Source organism: Phoca vitulina, unplaced genomic scaffold (assembly GCF_004348235.1).
Source record: "Phoca vitulina isolate PV1807 unplaced genomic scaffold, GSC_HSeal_1.0 scaffold21, whole genome shotgun sequence".
Classification (NCBI taxonomy): Eukaryota; Metazoa; Chordata; class Mammalia; order Carnivora; family Phocidae; genus Phoca; species Phoca vitulina.
Genome location: NW_022589724.1, coordinates 20,539,416 through 20,550,185, shown reverse-complemented (window position 1 = coordinate 20,550,185; position 10,770 = coordinate 20,539,416). Strand labels below are relative to the sequence as shown.

The window sequence follows — 10,770 nt, the reverse complement described above, 5'->3', positions numbered from 1 at the left end:
AACTTAAGACTATAATGTACTAGTCACTTAAAGTTATTCTTATTTTACAAAATACCCTCAGTTTATGAAAGAGAAGTTCCTTCATAGCCTTGTTAATTAAATAACTAACTTAAAAGTAAAACAAAACCTTAGGTGGATCCTATCTTTAAATGAAAATCAAAGACAAATATGTAGATCCCTGCTGTAACCCCTTTAACATGTCATGAAGTATCTATCACATAGTAAGCCACTAATACTTGATAAGTGAATTAAATAAATCTGTATTTTTGTCTGAATATGCATTATTTTTCCTGCTTTGTTAATTTAAAATATATACCCCCCATTCAAGAACCATACTGTTCCTTGCCTTCCTACCTTTGGTCATGACCTCTTCACCCTACACCTCTTTCCTGAACTAGCCCTTATCCTTCCAGACCCAGTTTACATATTTCATCTCCAAATAGTTTCCCTTAACCCCACATTCCCTTAACCCTGCAGGTTGGATGCCTCATTTATATGCTCCCATGGAGATGTGTTTTCCCCTATTAGTAGTTAACACTCTATACTGTAATTATCTATTTACTGTTGTCTTCCCAGCTAGACTATTGGCTTCTGGAGAGCAGGAGCTGATCTAAATGTTCATAGTTATAGAACCAGCGCCAAACAGTGCCTGCCATATTACAGGGACACAATAATTACTTGCTGAATAAGTGGATTACTCTTAACTTGACTTTTTCTTTGTACCAGGGATCATGAAGCAGAAGAACCTCAGCTCTCAGACTGGTTTAATCCTGAGTAAGACAAAATATTCTGCACACACACAAATAATAATAATAATAATAATAATAATAATAACAACAACAAACTGAATTTAAATGGGGGAGAATTTTTTTCCCCATCATCAAATTATACCTATCCTGGGAGGCTTCTAGGCATTGGAGTTTTTATTTATTTTCTTTTAATTTTTAAAAAAGATTTTATTTATTTGAGAGAGAGACAGATATTGCGAGAGAGAGCATGAGCAGGGAGGAGAGGGAGAACCAGGCTCCCCACTGAGCAGGGAGCCTGACACGGGGCTCTACCCGAGGATCCTGGGATTATGACCTCAGCCAAAGGCAGACGCTTAACCAACTGAGACACCCAGGCACCCCCTTGGAGTTTTTATTTTTAAGGCTTTTATATATAAACCTAGTGTCTCTTTATCAAGAATCAGGCAATTAAGGGCCATAATGAGAAAACTGTTATCTAGTTTAATGTTCCTGGTTTTACTAGTGGAAAGAAAAAAAAAAATCTTTTTAGTAGCAGCCCGAAAATGCCATTAATGACTTCTCTTGATTTTGGCATTAACACTCAGGGGAGAATCTCATTCTTTATAACGGCCATCGAGTATTCTATTTTATGGCTGTATACCATAATTTATATAGCCAATTCCCTGTTGGTTTTGAATCGTTTGCAATTTGAGGGCTGTTGTAAATCATGCTTTGATGAACATCCTTGTACATATTATTTTTGTACCCTCTTGTGTGAATTAATCCATATGATAAATGCCTATTGTAGCATCATTAGTTTAAGAGATGTAGACATTTTACATTTTTATTCAGGTGGCTAAACTGCCTTTTAATAATTATTCCATTTGTTTTTCTAATCTACAGTGGATAAATGTGAATGATATTTTATTTGTTTTATAAATTTACATTTTATTCTAGTAGTATCAAACATTTTATTATTGGCAAAAACTGCTAGTTAAAATATCTCAATTCAGTTTGCACTTCTGTAATTATTATTGAATTTGGACATCTTTTATATGTGTGTTCTTTATTTGTATTTCATGTTTTGTGAATTCTTTTTTCATATCTATGTTTTTAAAATAACCTGAAGTGCACAGAATTAGATAATAATCTTTGCTTCATAACTCACTCTCATCATTAGGTTATGCAAGATCCACTCTTATTATTTGTGTGTTTTCTTGCTTGCTTATATTTAATGAAACAAGAATTTCTACATTCAATAACTTCAACATCCAGCTCTGCCTTTTCTCATCCTGTCTCTTTCACCCTCTGCCTTGAAACAACCTCCATCCTGAATCCTGCTTCATCATCCCCTTGCTTTCTCTTTTTTTAAATATAAGTGTAGATCTTCCCTACCTGTTTTGGATAAAGTATATTTTTAAATTTTAGTTTTGGTAACTTTATAAAGAGGATATAATGTTGTGTGTGATCTCCAGGGACTTAGTTGGACCCTTAATATTAGAGTGCTAAGATTCATCCAAATTGCGTATTACTATCCTTCATTTTGATGGCTGCGTAATAGTTGACTATAGAAATATACCACAGTTTGTTCATCCATTGCCTTAGTAATGGGCACTTGAACTGTTTCTAAGTTGTTATTATGAACATTAAGAAGTAACACTCTTGGGGCGCCTGGGTGGCTCAGTCGTTAAGTGTCTGCGTTCGACTCAGGTCATGATCCCAGGGTCCTGGGATCGAGCCCCGCATCGGGCTCCCTGCTCCGCGGGAAGCCTGCTTCTCCCTCCCCCACTCCCTCTGCTTGTGTTCCCTCTGTCGCTGTGTCTCTCTCTGTCAAATAAATAAATAAAATCTTTAAAAAAAAAAAAAAAAGAAGTAACACTCTTGTAAGAGGCCTTTCCAAAGAGTTCAAAGTGTTTAAAATATGAAAAAAATTATAAAGTAGCTGCCCAATATCTATCTTTGACCTCATCTTCAACTATTGTTTCCCTCACTCCACTCCAATCATGCTGGCTCCTTGTTGTTCTTTGGATCCACCAAGCATGCTCTCACCTGGAGATCTTTGCATGTGCTGTTCTTTCTGCATAGACCATTCATCCTCCAAACAGCCAGATGACTCATTTTTTCACTTCCCTCTGGACTCCACTCAAATGTTATCAGTGAAGCCTTCTCTAATCACTCCATATGAACCAGCACACCCATTCCCTTTCTCCCTTATCCAGATTTATTTTTTCCATTGCTCTCATCAACATTTGACACACTGTATATTTGCTTGCTTACTCATTTATTATCTGCCTCTCCCATGAGAACGTGCCTAGAAAAAAAAAAAAAAGGCCTAGCTATAGTAGAGGTTCAATATTTGTAGAATAAATAAATACATGAGACCTTTTGTCTAATTGAAATGATAGCACCTTCATAACAATGTAATAATAGTGGTAGAAGGCATTGTGCTTTATTATGAAGCATCACACTGGCTTTTAGTTTAAAATGAAATGACCTCTTCAATATTGAGATATCAGGGAAGAAGCTCATTTTTGGTTCTTATTAGGCAGAAAAATCCATAAGCTTAAAGTAAATATGAAAGAATAAATGTCTCAGAACATCCAAGGAAAGCGTGAAAAATAAGAAAGTTAAGAGGATTTTTGCCTTAAATATCCAAACATCATTATGATCAAATCAACATGGAATGGATGAGAGGAGTAGTAAATACAGAATTAGATCACAGTATGCATTAAAGTTGATATACAACAAAAACGGTATTTTAAAAATCAGTGAGGAAAGGATAGATTATTTCATAAATTATACTGACACTACTTGCAGTCTAAGTATGGGGAAAAATGGGGCCTTACTCCTATGGCATAAAGATAAGTTCCTGACAGATTACAGACTTAACTGTAAAAAATAGAGCAGTAAAAATTTTTGTGAGAAAATCAGTATGACAACATGTAAAGTCTAGGTAAGAAGGAAATCTTTTTTTTTTTTTTTTTTTAAAGATTTTGTTTGTTTATTTATTTATTTGACAGAGAGAGAGAAACAGCATGAGAGGGGATAGGGTCAGAGGGAGAAGCAGGCTCCCCGCTGAGCCGGGAGCCCGATGTGGGACTCGATCCCAGGACTCCGAGATCATGACCTGAGCCGAAGGCAGTCGCTTAACCAACTGAGCCACCCAGGCGCCCAAGAAGGAAATCTTAATTCATGCTGGAAACCTACTAGCTATTTAAAAAGACATATTTCACTATATAAAAAAAATTAACTTTTATTTGGTTTAAAACCAAAAATTTAGTAGACAAAAAATCTGGGAAAAATTATTTGTAATACAGATAATAATTACCGAAATATAAGGAACTTTATAAACTGCTGAGAAAAAAATTAACAATTCAATACAGAAATATGAAACTCGGGGCATCTGGGTGGCTTCAGTCAGTTAAGCATCTGACTCTTAATTTCGGCTCAGGTCATGATCTCTCAGGTTCATGAGATGGAGCCCCACATTGGGCTCTGCGCTGAGCATGGAGCCTGCTTGAGATTCTCTCTCTTCCTCTCCCTCTGCCCCTCCCCCACTGCTGATGCTGTCTCTCTAAAATACATATGTATATATATTTTATATTTATATATAATTTGCTCACATTAGAGCAAACTGAGATAGCCAATAAGTATACAAAAAGATACTCAAATTCACTAGAAATCAGAGAAATGTAAGATAATGTAAAAATGAGCTATTATTTATACCCATCAAACTGAAATCTTTTTAAAGCTACAATCTAATAGTATAGGGGAAATGCTGGTGGGAAGGTGAAGTATTGTAGCCTTTTAAAAAAGTAATTAGGTAACAAACCAATTTAAAAAAAAAACAAAAAACTTTTATTTATTTATTTATTTATTTATTTATTTTTGTATGTATGTATGTACGTATTTATTTGAGACCAAGTGTGAGCAAGTGGGGGAAAGGGCAGAGGGAGAGAATCTTCAAGCAGACTCCTCACAGAGCACGGAGCCCCATGCAGGGCTCAATCTCATGACCCATGAGATCACGACCTGAGTTGAAACCAAGAGTCGGGTGCTTAACCAACTGTGCCACCCAGGTACCCCGGGTAACAACTATTAAAAATGAACATAGGTATACAGCAATCCTACTCCTGGGATTAGCCAGTAAAAATAACAGCAACAATACCTAAGGACATGAGATTAAAGTTTCTTGTATCGCTTTTTATAAGGACAGAAATCCCAGAAATAAAATGAAAACCTATTCCTAAGGAAATGGCTAAACAAACTGTCCACACCTTGGAATATTATGCAGCCATTACAAAGGGTGAATGAGAACTAGTCCAGATAAACGGAAAGGACTTCCACAAGTGTGTTGAGTAGAAAGACAAGCTGCAGAAAAGTATGCATTATCTCATTATTACAAAATAAACAAGATTTTAAAAGCCTGGATATATGTGTGTATTTAACGTATATGTGCATATTATACACATGTTATCTACAGAATTCTATGAATATGGCTTGGAGACGAAAAGGGTACCAATTAGGCTGCTAATATGGCAATGTGGCTAGGAAGAAGGGAGGTAGAAGATTGTATACTGTGGAGCAGGAGTAGATGTAGGAAACATACACCCTGGAAATTCTCTAGTACTATCATGATTCTGTTTGCTCAGGGTACATTTATCTCTATGACATCACTTCTGCTTCTTACACTTTTTAGACTCATGTTCAGTTTCCTAAAACTAGATATACATCAAAATAGCCTGGACTTACAGGAAGAGCCCCCACCCTCTCTCTCCAGAACTACTTTTTGAACAAATTATACTCTCCCATATCATTGTCATGATCACATCTTGTCAACTCTTAGTAATACCTTCTAGCATTGAAATCATTTCTAATTCATTTTAGCACCTATTGTCTCTTTATTAGGAACGTGGACGTCTTAGGCCATATACATGATTTCCCTCCTTCATTATCATGCTTCTTTCTATGTCACACCTATGATAGTCTATAGCACTATGACACTTCAGCAGTCTCACCTGTGTACTTTCCTTCCGCAAATTTTCATTGTTAGCAATATACTTCATGAGCAGGTCACTTTGTATCCTGCTGAATACCATCTGCTCAGGCCTCATGAGGTATTTTCTTTTTTTTTTAAAGATTTTATTTATTTATTTGAGAGAGAGAGAATGAGAGAGAGCGAGTACATGAGAGGGGGGAGGGTCAGAGGGAGAAGCAGACTCCCTGCTGAGCAGGGAGCCCGATGCGGGACTCGATCCTGGGACTCCAGGATCATGACCTGAGCCGAAGGCAGTCGCTTAACCAACTGAGCCACCCAGGCGCCCCAGGCCTCATGAGGTATTTTCTAAGCTCCTCGGATACTGAGTCTATCAGGGTATGAGAGAAACAACCCAACGGAGATGAAGTAACTTCAGTGAAGGGATGGTTGGCAGAGATGTGAACAAGGTGAAGAGACCCAGCAAAGGATATGGAGGCCTCGAGAGGCCTGCAACAGCAAGAAGCTGTGACTACCCTCAGCCTAAAGGGACAAGGGACGGGACGGTGTTCCCTGGAGACCAGGGATTTCTGGAACTAGGAAAGGGCTGCCCAACAGAAGCTGTAGTTGTATATGGACACAGCCGCTGTCAAGATCTCAACAGCAGTAATGCAATTTTCTGCCCGGTAGCTCAGCAGCGTAAGGAACCACAGGTGACCTGCTATCAGGTTCATAGAACCATGACTTACTTCCTAGAGGAAAGACTCCTCCTCCCTTGGGAACTGAGAACACTACACACACTGAACCCAAGGTCACAACAATGGCAAGTAAACATTCCATAAGTGAATTATTAGATGTAATTGTGAGCAGGAACGTCTCCACCTCCACCTTGTTTTATGAACTGTGCATGTTAGCTTTGGAAGAAACAGTATCTCATAGGGCTCACTGATTCAAAGCATGACTGGGGTACTATTATAGAACAGTTCCTCAGCCTTTTCAGGGAATTAATCTTGGAACTAACACTGAAATTGAGACTTTCCCTGGCTATTCCACTTTCTACCAGGTCGGCTGCCTCTGGACAGTGAGGCACATAGAGCAGAGACCTTTATGGAAGTGGGCCAACTGCTACATTACTTTCACCGTGAAACAAGTACCTTGGATGGAGGCAATGTTATGTGTGATACAAGGGCAATTAATAAGATATTCTGGGAAAAAGAATAAGATATTCTGCAAGTCAACAAAGCTGACAGATTTGTAGGCAGGAAAAGCAAATCCCTACCCATAACATAAAATATTCCCCTGAAGGAAAAGTGTGGTCCCTTTCTTTATGGAGTCTAATATAATCAACCAGCCATCTGGCTGGCCGGTCCCCCTGGGAAATGGTGTCATACTGTGGGCTCCGATTGTCCCCTGTTATTGACAAGTTGGGTACTCAGCGCTGGATATAGCTCAGTCTTAGCAAGGAGATGTCCATGTCATTGAGCCTGGGCATAAACTCCATTGGACTCCAAGTAACTGGGGCCACTTTATACAGAGACACTAAGCCAGCCACAAGGGAGACTGGGCAAGGTATCTGGTTGCCATCCAGAGGGTAGATCATCTTGTCCGCCTGATTGCTGAGCAACTCCTTTGCAGAGAATGCCCTCTGGCCAGCATTTGCCTTCCAGGTAAGGAGTTCCATACCTGTAAGAGAAATCTAAGGACTCCAAGTCTCTCCTCCCTCTTCCTCTTCTGTTTTATCAAACAATTTCTAAACACAAGTTTTTAACCACCTTCTGCTTTCAGAGACTCTTTTTGTTCTGTCAGCAAATCTTTAATCTGATCTAATGAAGAAAGAGGGATAATCTTCAAACACTTTCATCTTCTCAAATAGATACTGATTTGCATCTGTGATGTGCCTAATTGATAAGCATCACCACTGTGATGAGGGTACATCTGGCCAGTATTAAGGTGGAATTTGAGACTTGTGAGTCAAATGGAAGTGTATAACTATAAACTCTAAGAAGGGTTTAAAAATAAATGTATAATAAATAAATGTGGAAGTTTAAAAAATCCCTAAAATAGTAAGAGTAAGGGTACTTTTCTTTTTAAAGATTGTATTTATTTATTTGAGAGAGAGAGAGAGAGAATGAGAGAGAGAGCACAAGACGGGGTAGGGTAAGAGGGAGAAGCAGATTCCCTGGCCAGCAGGGAGCCCTATGCGGGACTTGATCCCGGGACTCCAGGATCATGACCTGAGCCGAAGGCAGTCGCTTAACCAACTGAGCCACCCAGGCGCCCAAGAGTAAGGGTACTTTTGAAGAATTTTTTTATTATTAATGTACTATTTTTTTTTTTTAAAGATTTTATTTATTTGACAGAGAGAGACAAAGCGGGAGAAGGAACACAAGGAGGGGGAGTGGGAGAGGGAGAAGCAGGCTTCCCCGCAGAGCAGGGAGCCCGATGCGGGGCTCAATCCCAGGACTCTGGGATCACGATCTGAGCCGAAGGCAGACGCTCAACGACTGAGCCACCCAGGCGCCCCTATTAATGTACTATTAAGGGTTGCCAAATCTTATCTTATCTGGGTCTGGATTTGTAAACAAAACCTATAATCACCAAAAGCAAAATGGCCTCTCACTTTGTATTCAATTCCTTCCAAAATGAGGGTGTTAATTTGCTTCAATAGTTTAATGCCCCACCTCCAGCCAAACTGTTTATTTTTACTTCTGTTTGTTTGCTTTGTTTTTTGTTTGTTTGTTTATTAGTACTAATGCTGCTGCTTCTGCTGTTATTCTGTTACTATTAGAAGCAAACCAATATTAATCTTTTTTGGATTAACCTTATTTTCTTCCAGGTTGCACTGACAGGCCTAGAGCAGTAGGAAGGGTGGGAAGAAAGCACTCTAGATCTCCTAGGACAAAAAGGAGGAAGAGAAGACAAGGAAGATAAACGCAGACAGTCGTGCTGTCTGCTTTAGGCAATAATCAGAGAAATGTTTAGACACTGGGCTGCTAGTTTAAGCTGCAGTCAGAACTCAAGGGAAAAAAAAATCCCAAAAGGCAGTTTGGTGTACTGATTAAAGCACAGATTGGGAAAGCCAACTGGTTGATCTTCCATCTTGACTCTGCCATTTGTTAGCTGTGGGATACTAAGTAATTGACTCAACCAATCTGTGCTCACGTTTCCTCGTATGAAAAATAGAGATAAGAATGGTACTTATATTGTAGGACATTGCAAGGATTAAGTAAAGATTGTAAAGCACTTAATTACCGTGCCTGGCACTTAGTAAGTACTTTGTAATCATTAGCTATTATCACTTGGACCACAACTTCTGTTGTCATGATAAGGTGGTAGCTTAATTTGTTTCATGTTTGTTCAACAGAAAACGTCCTGATGTAAAAACAACAACTGATTGGTTTGCGCCAATCATATGGGAAGGAACTTACAATAGACAAGTCCTGGAGAAGTATTACAAAAGGCTGAACATTACCATAGGCTTGGCTGTGTTTGCTTCTGGAAAGTAGGTGCTACTAACATTCATCCTTTTTTATTTTGGAAAAAACGTGGATAAGCACCCATGAACTCTCTACATCCAAAGAGTTACTCATAATTAACCCTAATCATGATTTCTGGCTGACCTGCACAATTATTTATAGTGGTTATTTTCTCCAGCCATGGCTGGGAGTCCTTTACATGACTTAGGAATCTTTTTATTAATATCCATTTAGCTCTCTTTTCCTTTCTTCTGAAACAACTTTATGGCTCTTCTCAGGCCCCCAAGCTCACTACCTCCTCTTTCATTAACCAACATAGTTAAGCTCTAGACCCAACTTCTCTGCTCCCACCTCCTGGTAGTTCTTTAGCAACAACGACACATGTGTTAGACAGCATGCTTAAGTGACCTGAATTCTCCTGATGAGTTTTCAAAATAGTGTTTTGTTTTTCCTGTTTCACAGGTTTGTAGATCAGTACCTGCAACAGTTCATCCAGTCTGCTAATAAACACTTCATGAGTGGCTACAATGTTATCTTTTACATCTTGATGGAGGACTTCTCCAAACTACCTCCCATAGAGTTAGGTCCCCTTCGAACATTTAAACTATGTATTGTACTCAGACAACATGTGTGGAAAGACCTGAATTACATATACATGAGAAACTTGAATATATACATCCTAGAACACATCCAGTACGAAGTTGACTTTCTCTTCAGTATGACTGTAAACCAGATCTTCAAGAATGACTTTGGTGTAGAAGCCCTGGGCAAGTCCGTAGCTCAACTCCATGCATGGTGGTATTTTGGACATGGCAAAAATTTCCCTTATGAGAGAAGCCCTAACTCAGCAGCTTTCATCCCTTTTGGAGAGGGAGATTTCTATTACCATGGTGCAATTTTTGGTGGCACACCCTATGAAGTTTTAGCCTTCATTGAAGAATATAAAAAAGGAGTTCAAAATGATGCCAGAAGTGGACTTAAGAGTGCATATGAACATTACCTAAACAAATATTTGTTTATCAATAAACCCACTAAGTTGTTATCACCAGAATACAATTGGGATCCAAATTTTAGACCTCCCCCACAAATTAAACATGTGAAGATAGAATGGCAGTCAAAAAGTATTTGATGGTTATATCATTAGATTCATGAATTAATAAGTGAATCATCACAATAATTCTTCAAATATAAAACTTATTAAAAGTTTCAGTGTTTTAGAAACTTACAAAAATGTGCAATCTTCCAAAATAAATTGTTTTTCTCCTTGCAATTTTGAACCATCTAAATCTACCTAAACTGGATTAAGAAATTAAGTGGATGTTACATCCACATTAAGTGGATGTTAATTTAATGTTAATGCACAGTGATGTTATTATCTACATATTATAAATAATGTAGAAATACTTTTTGAGGCATAAAATGAAGAAACACACCCAGACTCTAGTTCAGAAAATAAAGATGGATAGATAGATGATAGATAGATACACATACACATATACACAATGTCAAAGGAATATATGTAAGGGGAAAAATAAATATTCATCAAATCAACTCACTGACCAAATACTCTTTTTTAGTGTTGGGAGATGTA

General features: G+C 38.3%; 1 protein-coding gene across 1 annotated transcript; it reads left to right on the top strand.

The window, feature by feature from the left end:
- Positions 1-715: 715 nt before the first annotated feature.
- Positions 716-10,308, top strand: LOC116641329 (glycosyltransferase 6 domain-containing protein 1-like; the record flags this gene model as incomplete). The annotated part of the gene is made up of 3 exons (XM_032418991.1): positions 716-774; positions 9,068-9,205; positions 9,642-10,308. Coding segments are annotated over 3 exons (864 nt in total), but the record flags the coding sequence as incomplete, so codon positions are not given.
- Positions 10,309-10,770: the final 462 nt, after the last annotated feature.